At 30.8% G+C, this 20,144-nt stretch overlaps 2 protein-coding genes across 2 annotated transcripts; one reads left to right on the top strand and one right to left on the bottom strand.

Annotated features, from left to right (window-relative positions):
* Positions 1-13,388: 13,388 nt before the first annotated feature.
* LOC129887999 (uncharacterized) lies at positions 13,389-16,430 on the top strand. The gene is made up of 7 exons (XM_055963257.1): positions 13,389-13,886; positions 14,339-14,740; positions 14,918-15,094; positions 15,262-15,372; positions 15,510-15,605; positions 15,680-16,194; positions 16,277-16,430. The coding sequence occupies exons 1-7, from the start codon at positions 13,389-13,391 to the stop codon at positions 16,428-16,430; spliced, it is 1,953 nt and encodes a 650-aa protein (XP_055819232.1).
* Positions 16,431-18,222: 1,792 nt separating this feature from the next.
* Positions 18,223-19,917, bottom strand: LOC129884555 (uncharacterized). The gene is made up of 2 exons (XM_055958846.1): positions 19,319-19,917; positions 18,223-18,657 (listed from the first exon to the last, which is right to left on the bottom strand). The coding sequence occupies exons 1-2, from the start codon at positions 19,823-19,825 to the stop codon at positions 18,223-18,225; spliced, it is 942 nt and encodes a 313-aa protein (XP_055814821.1). The 5' UTR covers positions 19,826-19,917.
* Positions 19,918-20,144: the final 227 nt, after the last annotated feature.

The following is a 20,144-nucleotide window of genomic DNA, read 5'->3' as shown; positions in this document are numbered from 1 at the left end:
TTATCGGGAACAATTATGTAAAAGATTCCTTAGTTATAGGCTTATAGCAAACGGCGTACGTGCACTTTAATTTAAATGAAAACAAAGACTTTTAACGAATTAAAATAATTAACTTCAATCGTTCTCAACTGTGCATCTATGATCTATGGTACTTACACAATTTAGATAGTTATGATTATTACTTTTTGGTATTTTATCCGGAGATCATTGAAATCTTAATTACTTAATTTAAATGTGTGTTGCATAAAGAAAATAATGCTTTCTATCAAAAAAATAATTGATACTTTAAACTAGTACATTGAGATGATTATTCATACTTCAATAAACTGATTCTATATGTGGAATTCAATAAAAGATATGTAATATCGTAGTGATCATGAATATAACGTACGATAGAAACTTATGTACATAAACGTTGATAGAGCTACAAGAAAAAATATAATAACAGCTTGCATGTAAGCCTCAATTTATCTACCGACCATGGAATCTAATACCCTCCCCCCCCCCCAAAAAAAAATAAAAAAAATAATAATAATAATTTAATTCATATTTTACTACAAGGATCTTGATATAGCAAGAAAATAAGATTTCAAAGTAATTGTTACTATTAATACAATGTGGTATTTACAATGTGGAGATTATGAAAATTCAAACTATCTGTAAATGACAAAGTGAGAAGATGGGGACTTAAAGGTCCATTTATGTACTGGTGTTATGAAAATCCTACTCAGGAGACACTTTCTCATTTGTTCCTAAAATCTTTTTTAGCAAATAGGACTTGGTCATATTTTTGTTCTTTTGCAGGTTTTAACATTGAAGAATTGCACTTGAGGGAAGTGAAAATGCTATGGTGGGAGACAAATATTAAAAAAGGAATGAGATCATACTATAGAGTTATCCCTAACTTTATAATATGGGAACTTTGGAGAAGGAGGAATAGAATGAAGCATAAGGGAAAGAAGACATCAATTCAGAGATTTATTCATAATATTATACTAGGAACATTTTCATGATGATACAAATGAGGAAGCCTAATATGAAATGTCCTAGTAATTGGCCAGATATGATTAAAGAATTGGAAGGTTATAGTCCCAAGATGAAGGTAACAAGAGTATGATGGGATTTTCCACCAGTAGGTTGGCTAAATTACAATACAGATGGGGTTTCGAGGGGAAATTCAGGTATAAGCTCCTATGCCTTTTGTTTGAGGAATGAAAGAGGGGATTTACAGTATGCAGATGAAGCTACTATTGAAAACACCACTAACACTATGACGAAGGCGAAGACGATTCTAGAAGCATATAAATATAGTAGGTAGGAACAATATAATAATATAATCATTTAAACAGACTCTATGCTATTGTACAAGATTCTAGAAAGAAAATTGTCATGTCCCTGAACAATCACAGAAATGGTGACAGAAATTAAAACAGCCTTACAAGACAAACAACATACTTTCCAACACATTCTCAGGGAAGGAAATCAACTAGCAGACTACTTAGCAACTATTGCAATCGATAAAGGAGGGTGCAATACCAAGATTTCAGCAGCTTAAAAGTAGCAGGAAGAAAGATTATTAACAGTGATAAACTAAAATGTCCTTATTTGAGAGTATCTCCAGCAAAGGGATAGAAAAGACAGAGAGGTTCAAATTGTTAGGTATTTTATTTTTTGGTTGTTTGTTTATTTTTTTCCTAGTCGATTGGACCATGTAGGAATGAACTTTGCCCGAAGTGATGTAAGGTGGTGTTTATACTCATTACTTCATTAATAAAATACCAAAATTTAACCCAAAAAAACAACAACTGCTAGACCTTCAGTTTCTAAATTGTATTTATGAACTTTTTTTAATTTTCTTATTTTGACTTTTTATCGAAAACTTGAACGGAATGTATCTAGACTTGAAAGTATATTATGTTCAGTTCACTTCTTTTTTTTTTTGACCATCAACTACATTTTCTTCTTCATTAAATCCTAACATATATAGATGGGAGGCTATGTCAACTAAACCAGCGGGCCAAACCAGGACTTAATTTGGATCAATAATGACTGAAAAGTAATTTTAACGTATGAATGAACAACATCGTTGTCAAAAAGAAAATCTGATATGAGGACCACATAAAGAAGGTACCAATATTTTTTTTTTCTTAAAAAGACTTGGTCTATATGTAAATATCCTTGGGTTACCAGTCTTGGTATATATAACAAGTAAACTATATATAGTCAAAACACTTGTTCCATGGTACTTCAGTTTCTATTACCATGCCCATTCTTTTTTAAGCCAACCACATAAAATCATCTTAGGCAACAAACATTTGGCTAGAGTTTGTTAAAAATAAAGAGAATTAATGTTTTCTTTAATGATAATTTGAACTGAATATATAGGCGTATCTACGATTTAAGTTTTGTAGGTTCACATTTAAGGTTTTCACCCTTAACCCGTTTATCATTAAAATTATAGATTCATATCTACAGTTTATTTTTATACATAAATTTATAGACCATACTAAAAATATTAGGTTCAGATAAATTCATATTGAAGGGCTACATTCACTTATGAATGTATCTAGACTTGAAAGTGTATTATGCAATGGTATACTTAACAAGTGGGCCAAACCATGACTTAATTTTTAAGTTATTAATTATCCCAAAAGTAACTGAGGGAAGGGGTGAAAATAACTCTTCACCATTGAGCGTGATTCAAATTTAATTGGATTTTAATATGGGCTTCGAATATCGAATAAATGGAAGAAACTGATTATTATTTCTAATTGATTATAGACATCGTTCATGTGTTGATTGAGTGAATTATTAGCGTGAATCACAAGCAACTTGATTTAATTTGTTAGGTCGAGTTGAGTAAATTATTAAAGTGGGATTAACTTGATTGCTTAGAAGTGCATGGGACTTTGTCATAATCATTCTCCACTGAAATTATTAATTTGTAGACAAAAAACGTGTTAGTACGATATAAAGTTCTGTTATAAAAATAAATAGTTTACATTACTTTATTTATTGAGATTTAATATGATCATTTTCAAAACATAAAAAGAAGAAGATAGTAATAGTATCAAATTAAAGTGTGTATGCTCCATACTAGTAAGTTATTATTATTGATCATGTATATAATTTAAATTCAAATTATAAATGATTTTGGTTTATCCAATTTATAGAAAGTTGATGACTTATCTATTCTTATATGTTATCCAAATTCTAAAGGCTTCACCGACATAGAACGAACTTTATGGGTGAAATGCTATTTTTTCCCAATTCGGAGGGTGTAGATGAAATGAAAATGCGAAAGGGCAATATTGGAATTTAAGGAGGAGGGAGAGAGAGAGTGATTAAGATGCTCGTCAGATGTCAGTACGTGGAAGTCATCACGTGCTGATTCTAAAGATATGAATAAAAACACGTTGGATCCAACCAATTATTTTTATTTTTCCTTTTTTGGATTTTCATACTACGAGATGCCCAAGAATTCCCGCTCAGAACTGTTTAGTAGATGTATATAAGCCAAATCGTCAAGTCACATTAAACAGATGAATCAAATTAAATTGATCAAAAAAATTGATTTGTGATTTGGTTTGATTGGTTTGGCGTTGAAAAAAATAAATTGATCATTATTAATTTGGTTTGATATTAATAAAAAAAAAGTCAAATTGAATTCAAATCAAACCGACATAATACATATGTAATTTTACCTTTTTTATACACAAAAAATATTAATTATAATATGCTTTGTAAGTATTTTTTAAATTAGTTTATAACTTTCAATATTTACATATATTATTTCATATTTGACCTTGTAATATGACTAAAAAAATTAACATGTGTTGTGTTTTTTCATGAATATTTTATATGTTTTTCTAACACAATGTCTTGAAGATGACATTGTACATCTTATTTTTTTCGATTTTATTTATTCAAGTGTCTTTGAGATGTCATTAAGTAATACAATCACACGATTAAGGGAACAACCTTCAATTGAGAACTTCAAATACGGCATTAAATCACATGATCAAGGGAGCAACTTTTTCAATTTGATCTATTTTTCAATCACGATGTAATTGTAAAAAACCAAAAAAAGAATCGACTAAAATCGAAATCGAAAAAACCGATATTAGATTGGTTTGATTTGGTTTATAAGTTTAATAAATCGATCAACATAATTGATTATTTTTTTTAATAAAAATCCAAACCAAACTGACCTATGTACATCCCTAAATTGTTTAGTATTCACTCCGTCTATCTTTATTAATCGTTCACTATGCTTTTTTAGATGTCCAATAATACTTGTCCAATTTATAAAATTACTGAATAATTTGCCATGATGCGTATTTTTTTATTCTTGTTATTAAATACTATTTATTTTTCAATATTTAGCTGATTTGTATTTAATAAAGGTGATTTTATAAAATTACCCATATCATTTACTACTTCTTAATGCATGTTTCAAGTCAATAGTAACCAACTATTATTGAACATAGTTGTCATGTATATGAGATTAAAGAAATGCCCGTGGTGCTCACTGCGATTCGTGGTGCCCTGTCGTGGACCTCACCCCTGCAGGACTAAACTTCAGCGTCATCTCCACGGTGGCTCACCATGAGGCATGGTGGTCACCACGGCCTGTGATGGACTCAGATTAAAGAAATTCAAATTACTTGTTCATATAAAATTTTAACATCAAATCAATCTGATTTCAAGTCATGTCCATATATACGAGCCCTAAAAATAGTTCTCCGCTCTTTTCTCTTTTGGGGTTTCCACTATGATATTTGACACCCGCATTGAAGTCCGCTTAATTCGAATTCACCTCCAAGCAAGCCCCATTCGGAAGGTAGCGCTTCCTACAAAGGATTTTTTTCATATTCAGAATTCGAACCCGAGACATTCAGTCAAGAAAAGAGCAGCCTCATACCCCTCATATATTTGCACCACATCCACATCCTTTGATGGTAGTTCCCCCCTCTCTTTAAAACGTAATAATATAATTCATGATACCATTCTTGATCAAGCTGGGCCATTTTTTCCTAATTATTATTATTGTTTTTTCTTTCGGCACCTTTTTATTCAAAAAGGAAAAAGTAAAACCAAAAAAGTTATCAAAAGATTAGGTCCCCCCATATCGATACATAGTGTAAAAAAGATAAAGATGATTTCTTCATACATTTGAGCTCATACGTCCTAACGTGCACGGATAATGTATGCATGTAGTCTTATTTCTTATTAAAATTCTGAATAACACAATAATAATTACATGCATAGTATCGATTGTTTACATGTTATATATAAATATATAATAGATTAATTATGTTTTATATACAAACACATAAGATACATTCATTGACGTAAACATCAGATGAGAAAATAGAATTTCATTGTCATGGCGAGTGGAATTTTCTTTTGAAAAATATAAGTCAGAAGTGGTACACGCATATATCATCAAATAGTTAGCACATATATAAAGGTGAACATGCAAAAGGCATGACAAGGCTTCAACCAATTTTTGTTGTTTGTCGATTCATAGATTGTTTGATATTTTGTATCTTCCCTATGTTAGTAATTTATATCAATATAGGTTTTTCTTCTTGTTTTTGCATTGACTTTAACTTATATGTATATGTTAATGTAGAATTTTTTTTTGTATTATCAAGTTATTCAAAAGATATCAACAAGTAGTTCTTCATAAAAAAAAATGAGATTTGTAAAATCAATAATAAGTTAAATTACCCATTACGACATGTGACATGTAAGTGTAGTTCTTTTAAAACGTTTTTTTTTCGTAATTGCACTTAAAATTAATTGTTTATGAAAGTAAATAATATTGATTACATTAAAAAGATCTAAGGGTAAATTAGTAAAAAAATACTACTTATTTATATTTCTTGAAAGGGGTGTAAAAGGAAAATGTGACAATCAATATAATGAGGCCAAAAGTAATAATAAAGTAAACAAAATAATACTCTCTATTCCATATTAACTGAATCGTATTTTTCTCTATTATTCTTTTATTTAATTAGGCTCATAAAGATGATTAAATGTGAATTTATAAATATAAATAGTTTCTTATTGGAGTATAACTTTGTAAGTAGTGTAGTATAATTAACTCCTAAAAAATTATAAAACTTCATTAACACAAAAGGTAAATATGAAAAATGATTCAAATATTTCTCTTGAACTTTAAACAATTTAACTATTTTGAACAATAAAAAAAATACTAAAAATTCGGTTAATATGGAATAGAGGAAGTAAAACGCAATTAACCAACATTACCTACGTACAGTGAGAGTCTTGTTCAAAGTATACATACGGACATAAATTAGCTAAATGTCAAAATCAACCCCTAATACAGTATCCTAATTAAAAACGTAACATCGAATAGTTAGAATGCCATTGTGCTCATACTTTTTGTTGTTGAATTAAACGATTGAATCATGATTCATGAATTACATGATAAAACCTCGAGCCATATTTTTTTTATTTAGTTATCGTATTATTTGTTGTTGTTATTGTTCTTCTTTAATATATTTTTTTTATACTATGTTTTATAACTTGAGTCGATGGTCTACTCAGAAAATAATCTCTCTATCTGTATAGGATAAGGAAAGAGTGCATACACACCACCCTTTTTAGATCGATCACTTGTGGAACTACACTGAATGTGTGTTGTTGTCATCTTGATTTTTTAAAATAATAAGTAAATTGAGATAAATATTTTTAATAATCTTGACAACTTATATGAGACGAAGAATCAATGTTTTTGGGGTCCAATTCAGAAATAACAGAAAAGGCATGCTGAATGGCGTGTTGACGTATACATTTGCCAACGCAGTTTACTATTTGGCTTTGTGAAACTTTCAAGGTTAACTCAACTCTCTTAAAGTAATAATATATGGGGGTTTAATTTCTCGTAAACCCATTGAATATAGAAATAAAAAATGGCAGTCAACTTATCATACGTGGCCACCAAATTAAGCATTATTTTGCACACAAAGATTTCTTTTAAATATTATTGTTAGAGTTTTATTGATTGAGGAAGGAAGATTCTTTCTATACTTTAATTAAACAAGATCAATTCTAACGTAATCTTAGGTCTAATATGGTAGTATTTAGAAGGAACAAGGAATTTTCTCGGTATAACTAATTAAGTAAAGTAGATATATAATTAAATAGAACTACTAAGTATTTTGCTTTAATTATATTTAATAAAAAAACTTCTATACATGGATCCAGCTGCTTAATTATTTTCTAGATAGACATTCAGAACATTGAATACTACTAGTGATTTGCGCTTGTAAAAGTTTGCCAAACAGTAGGAAATTTTGAAAAGTCAGTTGTATTTGTTTGATTTGGACCTAAAACCGTTACGCACGCAGCTATTACTTTTTTTTAATTAAAGATATACTTTACTAAATCAATTTTATTAATAATATTTTGAAATTCTAAATTTGATTATTTTTATTTTTATGTAATTATTTAATAGTAAAGGTAGTATGGAGAAAAGTAATATTCCTATTAAATCTCTCTTGATTTGCTAAAATTTATTTTTAATATAAGGGCTAAGTGAAACAGACAGAGTAATTAATCAAAGTTAATGACTAAATACTAAATTGTGCCAATGAAATGAGTATTGATAATTTAGCTCAAACAGTAATAGTGACAACTAATTAATATAATCGATCAATTATCTTTATTCCAATTTATATGATACACTTTTTTTTATAATCAGTTTCAAAAAAATGACACATTTCCTTTTATTTATTTTAATGATAGTTTCGAAACATTGTAAAGTCTTTCCATACTTCTTAAACTCTAAATCAAGTCAAACGACATCACATAAATTAAAATAAAGGAAATATGTGATTTCATATATCCAAGCCTTTGTGGATATAATTATTCGGTACCTATAATAGTTATGCATATTTCGCCAGAACACCACAATTATTTTATTTTGAACTTACTGATTCAGATAATCAATGAATTTATCATGATTAAAATGCTAGATATTAATTATAAATTGTTGAATCTCCAGAATCTACGGTCGGTAATAAGTAACACGGTTCAAAAGGTCATCCTTTTCCTCAGGCTATGCCTTTTTTTCGTTTAATAGTGATAATTAATTAGTTATATATACAATGACCAAAAATGTATTAGTAAACAATCATGTTTATATTGAAATGTTTCTTATAACCAAACATCTCTTGCACAAAAGGAGGAGGACCATAAATGAGTAGAAGTTGAAAAACGAGTCAAATAATCAACATGAAAATTAATCACAAATTAATGGAAGAATAAAATAGTACTCAAGTGTTATGTACCGTTGATATAAAAACAATCAGGTAATTTATTAAATAATTACATGTAAATTTTGATTCAACAAGACAGTAGATTAACTCATGCAATCCATTGTTTTGCTCATCAACTTCAGTTGACGCTTGTTGAGATATTTAAAAAAATGTTTTTTAAGTTGGAGAACTTGTATTGTTGATTTCTAATGTCTTAAATATAGTGAGGGGTTCTTTTAAACGGATGGTTGAACTTCGAAAATCTCAAGCAGAAAAAATTTAAGAGGAACTAAATATGGGGGAGGTTGAAATTGGTAAAGGCTTGAATCAAGAATTTGGTATTGCTAAAGCTGCTGATACTCATTGGGGTTCATACTATAGATTTTTTAAGAATTTCATTAGTATGCTTGGCTCTATTATCGATGTTCTTGATACTATTGTTGTTGATTCTGAATCCTCTAAAGAAAAAGCTAAGGCAACATGATATCTTAAAGTTTGTCAAACATTTGAGATTGCTTTCATATTGCACTTAATGAGAGATATTTTGGCGTTCACAAATGAGCTTAATGAGTCCTTACAAAAGAAAGAACAAGATATTGCAAATGCCATTCTACTTGTTAAAGTGGTGAAGAGACAATTGCAAAATCTACGGGATGAAGGATGGGATTCACTTGTCGAGAGTGTGTCTACATTTTGTGTTAACTATGATATTTTGATACCTAATTTCGATGAGTTCTATGTTAATTTTGGAGGATCTCTACATAAAGTTGCTGAGTATACTATCTCACATCACTGTCGCGTTGAAGTTTTTTTTTAAGATTATTAATTGGCAACTTCAAAAACTCAATGATCGATTTAATGAGGTGAGAGCAGATTTGCTTATTGGAATTGCTTGATTGAATCATGCAGTATAGTTTCAGAAATGACAAACATATTAAGTTTAATGACTCCTTGTGGGTATAGTTTTCCTAATTACTCTCCATAACTATATTTATGTTTGCTATGGTCATTAACGTTTATATATCTCGCTGTATTATACAAATTAGGTTTTTTTATTTGTATATCTCGTTGCATTAGATAAATTGAGTTTTCAAAGAGATTTGTATTTCACTATATATTCGCTTCCAGATTTGTATATCCACTTTCAGATTTGTATATTTGTTTTCGGATTTGCTTTATAGATTTGTATATTCGCTTCTAGATTTGTATATGAGCCTCCAGATTTGTATAATAACAAATTTTATTAAAATATACCCAATTTATATAATTAATTGAAACTATATCCTTATCGCATAATTATAATAGTAATGTTTACCAATCCGCATAAATGGCTCTCAATGTCCTCTTTTTTTTCTTCTTTTTCTTTTTTCTTGATTGAAATAAATCCTACTTTTTGATAACTTTTGACCATGGAATTTCAGATACATTCCATGGAATGGCATCGTCTTTTGTTGGTTGCTTGAGCACAATTGAGTTGATTTAACATCATATATATGAATGTCTTGTTTTTTTTATTTTTCATCCTATATTCCATATTCACATTAATGAAATTTGATTAATCTGAATTCACGTCAAATAGGGCTCCATTCAGGAGGATAGTGTTCTCTACTAAAAAAAAATCATACCTACAGCTCAAATCCAAAATATCTGATTAAAGAAGGTGTAGCCCATCCACTCTACCACATTTGATGGTTCATATATATGTATGTCAACTTTTGAATTGCCGCCCGACTTTTCCAAACAATGCAAGGGAAAATATAGAAAAAAGCTTATTTAGGTTGAAACTCTTTTCTAGATAGACAGGGTAACATGGAATGAGAAGGAAATCAAGTGGTGTTTGCCCCCCCTTACTTCCACTAATAGGGTATGTGACGTGTGTTCCATTTTTTTTAAAATAAAAAAAGTGAGATATCATTTCTCCACGGAAGTTATATTAAAAAGAGGAAAAACAAGAGATAAACTATTGAGGTTTAGCCGGTTTTAAGCTTCATTACTAGTATTATGACAGCAATTAATTAATTAAAATAATTAGCAGAAATTTAGTCTTTATTTAAATGATGACAAGACAAAGAAGCACTTGACCCCAAATGTGCCTGCAGGAGCTTAGCTTTCTTATACAATCAGATCTTATTTTAAACGATTGTACTACTTTTCCCTAAGTATTATTATTAATTTTACAGAATGACATGTACATACATACGTGATGAAGATGATAGCGATCATCATGTGCATTTTAAGTTATTACATTATTAAAAAAATTACTATTTTCTCGCTGAAAAATGTTCTTCGACTATTCTCAGTTTCTCACACATATTTTGATTAAATCAGTGAAGGAAAAAAAAATCAATGTTTTCATATGGAAAAATTAGGAAGCTTCCCACTTTTATTGATAATCTGTTCCTATCATGCATTTTTTCCAGTGAGCTTGTTCAACAGAAAATAAATAAAAAATCATGTTTTATAATATAAATTTACTACTAATTGGACAGTGTCAAATGAAAGAAATGTGCAAAAACCTCTAATGTATAGGTGGGAGATGTAAGCTATATTCTAGAATTTGCCTGAAAAAATGTTGTAAGAAAAATTGGGAGTACGAAAGAGGAAGTTTCTTTATAGTTGCCACAATTTGTCAACATTATTTAGGTCAACCAAAATTGATGTCAAATATTATTCCTTTGATCATTAATTGATTGTACTAAGTTTATTTTGTAGGTTCAGTTGATAAAATTTGACTATCAATTTATTTGTAATGCATTATTTAGGTCAACCACCGCAAAGGTTCATGTGAAATACTATTCCTTTGATCATTATTCATTAATTGATTGTACTAAGTTTATTTTGTCACTTCAATTAATGAAACCTGACCATCAAGTTATTCGTAATGCATTTTGTTTTCTAAAACAAGAGGCTTAATCGTTTGGTAGTGAATCCGTTCTAATTTAATAAGTTCCCCCCCTACTATTTTCATCTAAAGCTTTGAAAAATTGACGACTATAATCATTTTTCATATGAGTTGCGATGAAATCAGCTGCGAATCCATATTTAATCGGGTTCTAAAATAAATATCGAACACCGAGTAGAAAATAAAGAAAAAATAAAAAATAAACCACCTAGAGTGAGATGGAACAGATATGCACTATTATAAATACCACCCCAAAATTCTGAGGATCGATGAAGATTACACAAGTTGGAAGAAAACTAAGATTAAAAATATTATTATGTGTATACTTTTTAAATTGAAAAAAAAGAAGAAGAAGCATACTTCACTATATCAGTATGTTTTTTTCAAACTTACAAATTCATAATGTAATAAATTATAGGGTAAATTACCCTTTTACACAACTTCCCCTAATATATTTACTTTTACTCCCATATACACCAAAAAATTTCCAAATTCCCTCCTTTTCCTTTTTCTCTCTAAAAGTCACTGATACATCCGCCCTATTCCTCTATTCTTGCCCTAATTTGCTCTTGTTAGTTAGTTACTCTTCAAGTGTTAATCAATTTCAAGGTGCCAAATAAGGTAATGTATCAATCTTTCCTTATATGGAACTTTAATTCATCCTCATTCAATATGATTTCTCCTAAAATTTGTATATTTTGATTTCTTCTGAAAATCTTTGAAAAATCTTCTAATTTTTTATCATTTGCTTTCTTCTGTAAATCTTTCTATTTGTGTTTCTCATACTTTAGCTTATACATATGGATTCCGTTCATGGTCTCAAACAGTCCACTAAAAAATCAACGAATTCTTGTTTCTCCCGGGTCTGATTCGTCTTGGGAAGGTTACGACGAAGTTAGATCCAAACATCGTAACGATCCAGCAGTGATGAATAAGCTACGTGAGAATTTGAAGTCAAAAGCTACAGTTAAACATGCACCCAATGAAATAGTCAAAAAGATTGATGGGGTTACAACACGCCCTAATCTCCCAAAGGTATGTGTTCAATTAAGTTTTTTTGTTTTAGAATGAAAATTTTGTGAAGGTTTTAATGTTTCTGATACATATCATTTATGTATCAGATACATAATATCTTTTTAAAAGGAAATCTTTTGGAGGTTTTTTATTTCTGATACATCATCTTTAAGGGTCTGTTGTTTTAATTTTTAATGATTCTGATACATATACATTTATGTATCAGATACATATTATCTATTTCAAATGTATTTTTTTTGGAGATTTTCTATTTCTGATACATCATTGTTAAGTTTTAGTTTCTGTTGTTTTAATTTTTAATGACTATGATACATATATATTTATGTATCAGATACATAATGTATTTTTCAAATGTAATTATTTGAGATTTACTATTTCTGATACATTATGTTTAAGTCTCTGTTTATGTTATTTCAAGTTTAATGATTCTGATACATCTACATTTATGTATCAGATACATAATGTATGTTTCATATGAAATTTTTTGAGAATTACTAATCCTGATTCATCATCTTTAAGCCTCAGTATTTGTTATTTCAAGTTTTAATGATTCTGATACATATACATTTATGTATCAGATACATAATGTATTTTTCAAATGCAATTTTTTTAGGAATTTACTATTTCTGATACACCATGTGTAAGTGTCATTTTTTGTTGTTTCAAATTTTAATGATTCTGATACATATACATGTATATATCAGAATATAATATATAATTATTTCTGATACATCTTCTGTATGTATCAGAATCTCATCTTATGCATCAGATATCTTAATGCATATGATACATCGTATCCATGTATAGAGTTCAAGTTGTATTTAACCATTTTTATGTCAATGCAGGGAATGAAATACGTCATCAAGAAGATCCCGTCACACCCATTGAGATTCGGAACGGCATATAGGGCTAATTTTCTTGATGATTTTGAATCATCAATAGGTGAAGAAGGTATAAAGTTATTTAGGCAATCTATATTTGGTCACTACTTAGATATGCCAAACTGCAACTTTCAAGGGCAAATTATCAAATGCCTCTTACTTCTTGAGGTAGACCAAAAAAACAAAGAAGAACTGCACATTCGTCATGTGCAGGGTAATATACTGCGATTTACAATAAATGATTTTGCTATCATTACTGGTTTGCGATGCACCGGTAATATGAATGACTTCAAGTATTCTGATGATCAAGCAAGTAGATTATTGTCTTTATATTTTCCTGGTGCCAAAAATGGGGTCAACAAAGCTCGTTTTGTTGAGCGTTTTCTGGTTGGAGGATGGAAAACAAACGAAGATGCCGTTCAGATGGCCATTCTCTATTTCATCCATACTTTTGTTTTTTCTCAACTAGGTGATGCACCTATATCAGTTGATGATTTCAAGATGGTAGAAGATGGTAGTTATGAGCAATATCCATGGGGGAAATTAGCATATTCAAAATTGATAAAAGGAATGCGTCAGGAGTTTTCAAATGCCAAACAAATGTATCGTCTAGGCGGCATGCCATACGCTCTGAATGTTTGGATATATGAATGTGCATCTCAAGTTCCCTCTGAAATTGCTGTAAGAGTGGGCAATAAAATTCCCAGAATTCTTAACTGGCGTGTTGTCGCCGTGAAGCCAAAATTTGAGACCTTCATGTCTACCATCTTCAGTGAGGTACATGCTTTGAATATTATTCGTTTATGCACTGATTCATTATACATAAAATTTAAGATACATTATATATCCATGACCTTGATACAGTATAATTTGATTCATAAGGTAGATGTATCAGCTCATATATTTATGTATCAGGATATAAATGTATCAAGATATAATGTATCTTATACATATACTTTATATAACCTTTCTGATACATATAATGGTATGTATCAGAAAGGTATTTACAGCTCATGCAAACTCATTTATCAGTGTTTACAACTCATGAAAACTCTATCTTATGTATCAAATTATAATGTATCAAGAATTACATCTCATGATACATCTGCATGTATGTATCAGATAATGTTGTTTTTCTATCAGTTTAGCATGTATGAAGGATTAATGTTTCTGATACATCATTTTATGTATCAGCATTAACATATATCAATTATTCAATTTTTTTGCAGTATCAATGCTCCAACATTGTCCAATCTCAACATGAAATGGAATCTATTGTCGTTCATGACAGCCAACAGAAACCTGAAGATTCAACATCGGCTGCCAAGGTCAATTTCAGAAAACCTCATGAAATCACTGGATTTGAGGACTTTTCAACAACACCACCCACTGAATTTTTAAAGAGATCCAGGGATGTCGCTGAGACATCTTCTCCACCTCCTTCCAAGAGAATGAAGACTTCCCCTGCTAAAAAGCCAATTCAAGTAGAAACAGCCAACATGCACAAGGATTTCTTATCACCAAATGAATCAGAAAATGTTGTTTCTCCTGACAATGAACCAGGGGCAAAGTCACCAAAGGAATCAGAAAAACTTGTTTCTCCTGACAATGTACCAGGGGCGAAGTCAGCTGTAGGAGGTGAAACTTCCGGTCATTCGGATCGAATTATTCATATGCAATTCAAAGCATTGAAGAAGTCCATAAAGAAGTCTCTAAAGAGATACGTAAGTTATTACTTTAAGATGTATCACGTACAATATACTTTTAATTAGGTGATACATTCTAATTTTTCATATACATGTATCAAGGTTGACCGGAAGTTCAAGCGTTTGGAGAACAAAATGGATTCAAATCATATTGATCTTTTGAAAGCCATCGACAGTATGGCGAACCGAATGACTGGCACATCATCTCAAGTTAAAAAAGATGATTTTGATCAATCATTCCATGTGGTTGAACAACAAGAAGCACCTACTGGATTGGAGGTGCACAATTTTGCAAATAAATCTGACCCACCCCAAAAAAATGACAAATCTAATGTCCAGGAAGATATTAAGGTACATACATCATGTAATATTTGATATTTATGCTTTTAAACTTCTGGATACTTTTCATTGTCATGTATCAAATGTAAATGTTATTATGTTTTCAGGGACCTGAACCATCCACCATGATAAATCAGGTGGACAACATATCGGAACAAAGCATTTTAGCAGATGTTCCTGAATTATTTGATCAGCAAGTTTATTCTGATACATTAAAGGTAATGTATCAGAAAAAAATTAATGAATAATTTGATTCTATATATATATTTTGTATAAGCTCTACCTCTTTAAATATATATATATATCTAGACATTTAGTACATTTATATCATAAGTAAATGTTATTATGTTTCCAGGAAGATGAACCATCCGTCAAGGATGTATCAGCACACCAAATGGAACCACAAAGAGCAGATACTGATCAGCTTATTGCTGATTCTGATACATTACAGGTAATGTATCAGATTCTTTACTGAGATAAAGTCAACATTTTTTTTTTTTTAATGACGTTATACATTACGTGTAGAACACTGGAAAGAAAGATGGAAGAGTAGCTGATGATAAATCTGCCAAAGTAGAAGAGCAAGTTGAGGAGATTGAAAAAGAAAAAATCAAACCAAGCACATCAGAATCCAATACTTCAGCACCATTTTCGACCGAAACTCTGGATGTGATAGATGCTCTAATATACGGACTTCCATTACCAGTCATGCCATTGACAGCTGTTAGTCATGAGCAAGTTCAGGATGAATGTCTATTACGCGATAGCCAGCTACCAACCACTCTTCCATCAAAAGCTAATGTATTGTCTGACGATGCGAAGACACCATCTCGAAGAAGCAGGATTCCTTCGAAGATCTTACAGTCGCCGTATCTTTCAAACTTTGGGTCGAGTGAAAAGGGAAAGGAAAATTTGTCAGATGTTACGCATCAGACACACCCTTTTAAAGGTTTTGATATATGCTATCAACCCCCTTCCGAGCTTGTCACAGACTACTCTCAATGGATAGATAAAGGACTTCTAAAATCACATGGCAACAAGTAAGTATGACATATTCAACTTATACCCATACAAGTTGTGTATTATATTTGTTATGTTATTAAACTACAAGTTTCCATTCAGGAATTCGAAGGAGGATCATTACAGATCTAAGTGCTCTTCATTCGGCTTTGAAAAAATGGACTTTGTTGTGGCATTTCCTAAAGATAAGAACTGGTTTTACCTAATGTCACAGCCGGACAGATGCTGGAACGATGAGGTAAAAATTTCATCATAAATAATATGATACAACTCATAATAACTACCTGATACATACATATTAATGTATCTGATACATAGATAGATAAATGTATCTGATACATATATAATCTGATACATGATGCTAGTTATTATATAACTAATACTTTCTTAAAATGTGCAGGACATCGATGTAATATTTTACTACCTTCGGAAGAAATCGAAGATGCAGTTGAGCAATCAGTATCGATACACAACGACAAATTGCATTTTCAAAAATTACATCGAATATGCACACACACGCTACTATCACCTTCCACCTAACATTTCTACACAAGAAGATATGGCAAGGTCCACTGTTACAGCTCATCAAGAGAGATCCGTGAAGAACATAATAAGAGGTTTCTCAATACCAGCCGGTTTGCCCTGGCATTTGGTAGATGAGGTATACATTCCAGTAAACTGCGACATGGATTTTCATTGGGTTCTTGCGGTAGTTGTGTTGAAAGAGAGGTTGATACGTGTGTATGATTCATCGCCTAGACGAAGAAGTAGCAACCCTTCCCAAGAGATCCAAAAGATAGCAGCAATGCTACCAACATACCTGCAAGACAGTGGTTTCTTTGACAACAACGAACGTACTGATTGGTCGTCTCTTGATTCATACAAGGACAAATCAACCGGTAATATGCTTGAACCACATCACCCATTAGCAGTTGAGTATGTTGAAGGAATTGCGCAATAGGGAAGTGGCAGCTTGTGAGTATTAACATCGGCTATGTATACCTAAATCATTCATATGTCAATTTTACTTTTTTTAAATTCCTGTATTCCTTTATTTGCAGGGATTGTGGAGTTTTCCTGGCCATGTTTACTGAATATCTTAGTGATGGAATTTCTATTCCAAGTACCGTACTAAACGCTGAATTCTTCCGTTCTAGATATGCCGCACTCTTATGGAGATATGGTTGTCAGAAGGCCATGGATGGTTATGTTAGCGATAACGACGATCCAAAAAAACCAAGAAGAGACATATCTCCAAACCAAGGAGAACTGATTGATGTCCAATAATTTTTTTTTGATAGTAAACATTTTAGGTGATTCTGATTCTTCCAATGTATCTGATACATAAACTGTAATGTATCAGATTTAGTATATTTTAATATTTCCATACCTCAGATTTACTATGTTTTTCTCTGGTGTCAAAATAGAATATAAATTCTAAGTTTATGTTTTATATTATACTGTATCAAACTTGTATCGAGTATAATATTCATAAGTGTCACATTTTGTGAATTCTGATACATGAATCAAGTTTTTTTTATTAGGATACATCATGCACATGTATCAGATTCTCATTTCTCAATATTTAATGATTCTGATACATTAATTTTTTGCATAAGAATTCTATGTCTCAAGATTTAAAGTATATGATACATCTTGCTTATGTATCAGATTCATATTTATCAAGATTTACTGCATATGATAATCTACAACCTATATCAAATAGGATCTTATGTATCACCAACAACTTTTGTGTAATTATGGTTGTCGAAAATGCAAGAATGTTTATGTTTGGGAAAATAACGATCCAAAAAATAAACCATGTGAGATTTGTCATTAATCCAAGTCATGGCGAACCGATGGACGTCCTGTATTTTATTTTAAAAAAAATTATAGCAATAAAATGTTCTAATCTTGATACATAAAAAAATTGTCATTAAAAGATTTTTATATTTATATCACGTGTCAAACTAAAATATAAATTATAATAATAGATGTTATTTTATGATTCAATTAGAATGTACACCGAGATACCACAAATATCATATCTATTTAGGAATGAAATTACAAGTCTTTCTGTTGTGGCCTTCGTGGCCACAACGTCCACAAGAATTTGTGCTACTTGTTATTTTCTCATTAGCAAACTTTTTTCTTCCTTTCTTTGGTCTTCCTGGCATCCTTTTGTATATTGGCGGCAACACAATTTCTTCCAAAATTTCCTTCGGAGCAGTCCAGTCTTTCTTATCTAGCATTGGAACCATTGGTAATTCATAAGTATTTGCCAACGCCTCTGGTTTGTAGTAATCAGAACAATATGGGTGCAGGTCAGTAATGTTCTTGCTCTTCAACACTGCAATTGCATGTGGACATGGTATCTCGTCTAGTTGAAATCTACCACAAGTGCATGTTTTTCTCTCTAGACACACAATGTATCTTATACCTAATTCGTAAACAGAATAAAGATACTCTGATGAAGCAACAACCTGCAGAAATTATATTTCAAATTTATGTATCAGTACTGCTTCCTCACATACACAACTATGTATCAGAACTGATGTTAAAGGGTAATAATTATCACAGGATATACATATCAGATGAATCAACAGCCAGCAAGAAATAAATTTCACATATATGTATCAGAAAGTACGTATCAATTACAGAAATGATGTATCAGAACTGATGTATCAGTATGTATTTTAAACATGTTATGTTTATATGTGTCAGTACTTATGTATCATCTACACTAATAATGTACTTATGTATCATCTACACTAATAATGTATCTACACTGATGTATCAGTATATATTTAGAACAATTTATGCATAACTGATTAATCATCAGATTGAAGGAAAATAATCTTTACATATATGTATCAGAACTTATGTATCAAATGTAGAACTTATGTATCAGAATTGAAGTTTCATTATTTAATTAGCACATGTTATACATAACTGATGAATCATCAGCCACCAAGAAATAAATAACACATATATGTATCATAAAGTATGATTCAATTACAGAAATGATGTATTAGAACTGATGTATCAATATATATGTATCAGAAAGTATGTATCAGAAAGTATCTATCATGTACCAGAACTGATGTATCAGTATATATGCGTCAGAAAGTATGTATCGTGTACCTTCATTCTCGAACACTTGATCGTGTTTGAAACTAGGATATCTTCGAATTTTCTACCTAAAGTATGTTTTGTATAAGATGCTATTTCTCTATTTTTGCAGTTCCAAGAACCAAATAACATTCTCGTTTGCTCCAAAAAGTCAATTATAGGCAGCTCTCGTGCTTCAACAAGACATCCATTGATACATTCTGCGATGTTAGAAGTCATCATTCTACCCCTGTTGACAGTGGCATGAACCCTTGACCACTTTTCGTATCCTGCATTTTTTAAATATTGTGCCACCCGTTGATCGATTCTTTCAACTTTGGCCATTAATTTATCGACTTCATCTTTTCGGTATGCCTTGGCCATTGAATAGAAGATGTCACTTAGTACAGCTTTGCTCCTTCTGTATTTAGTACACACATTTTTCCATATATGCCATATGCATGCAAAATGAGGAACATTGGGAAATACCATGCTTACACTCTTGATTATGCTTTCGTTCCTATCTGATACAACACACATATTGTCCCTCTCTCCAAATGCATTCTTGAAATTCTGAAAAATCCACGTCCATGATGAATCATTTTCCGTATCAACAATACCATACGCCAACGGCAATATGCAACCTAATAAATCAATAATAGCGATACAATAGTTATTAGAATTCATAAGAATTACAACAAACGTGAAAAATGAGATGACACACTATTATTCAATAAGAAACAGTATAAGAAAGTAATATCTGCCCCATCAAGTGTGCTAGCTGATACAAACGTCCCTTTATAAGGTCCATCAAGATGTGCACCGTCAACAACAACTACTGGTAGACAAAACTGAAACC

The sequence above is a fragment of the Solanum dulcamara genome, chromosome 4 (assembly GCF_947179165.1).
Source record: "Solanum dulcamara chromosome 4, daSolDulc1.2, whole genome shotgun sequence".
In the NCBI taxonomy this organism is placed as follows: Eukaryota; Viridiplantae; Streptophyta; class Magnoliopsida; order Solanales; family Solanaceae; genus Solanum; species Solanum dulcamara.
Note: the sequence above shows the minus strand (reverse complement) of the source record. Positions and strands in the feature narration are given on the sequence as shown.

Coding starts and splice junctions, on each gene's coding strand:
- LOC129887999 (XM_055963257.1), top strand. CDS start 13,389: ATGAATGACTTCAAGTATTCTGATGATCAAGCAAGTAGATTATTGTCT. Junction 15,606..15,679: donor CTGATTCTGATACATTACAG/GTAATGTATCAG, acceptor CATTACGTGTAG/AACACTGGAAAGAAAGATGG. Junction 16,195..16,276: donor CTAAAATCACATGGCAACAA/GTAAGTATGACA, acceptor GTTTCCATTCAG/GAATTCGAAGGAGGATCATT.
- LOC129884555 (XM_055958846.1), bottom strand. CDS start 19,825: ATGTGTGTTGTATCAGATAGGAACGAAAGCATAATCAAGAGTGTAAGC. Junction 18,658..19,318: donor TCAAGTGTTCGAGAATGAAG/GTACACGATACA, acceptor TAATTTCTGCAG/GTTGTTGCTTCATCAGAGTA.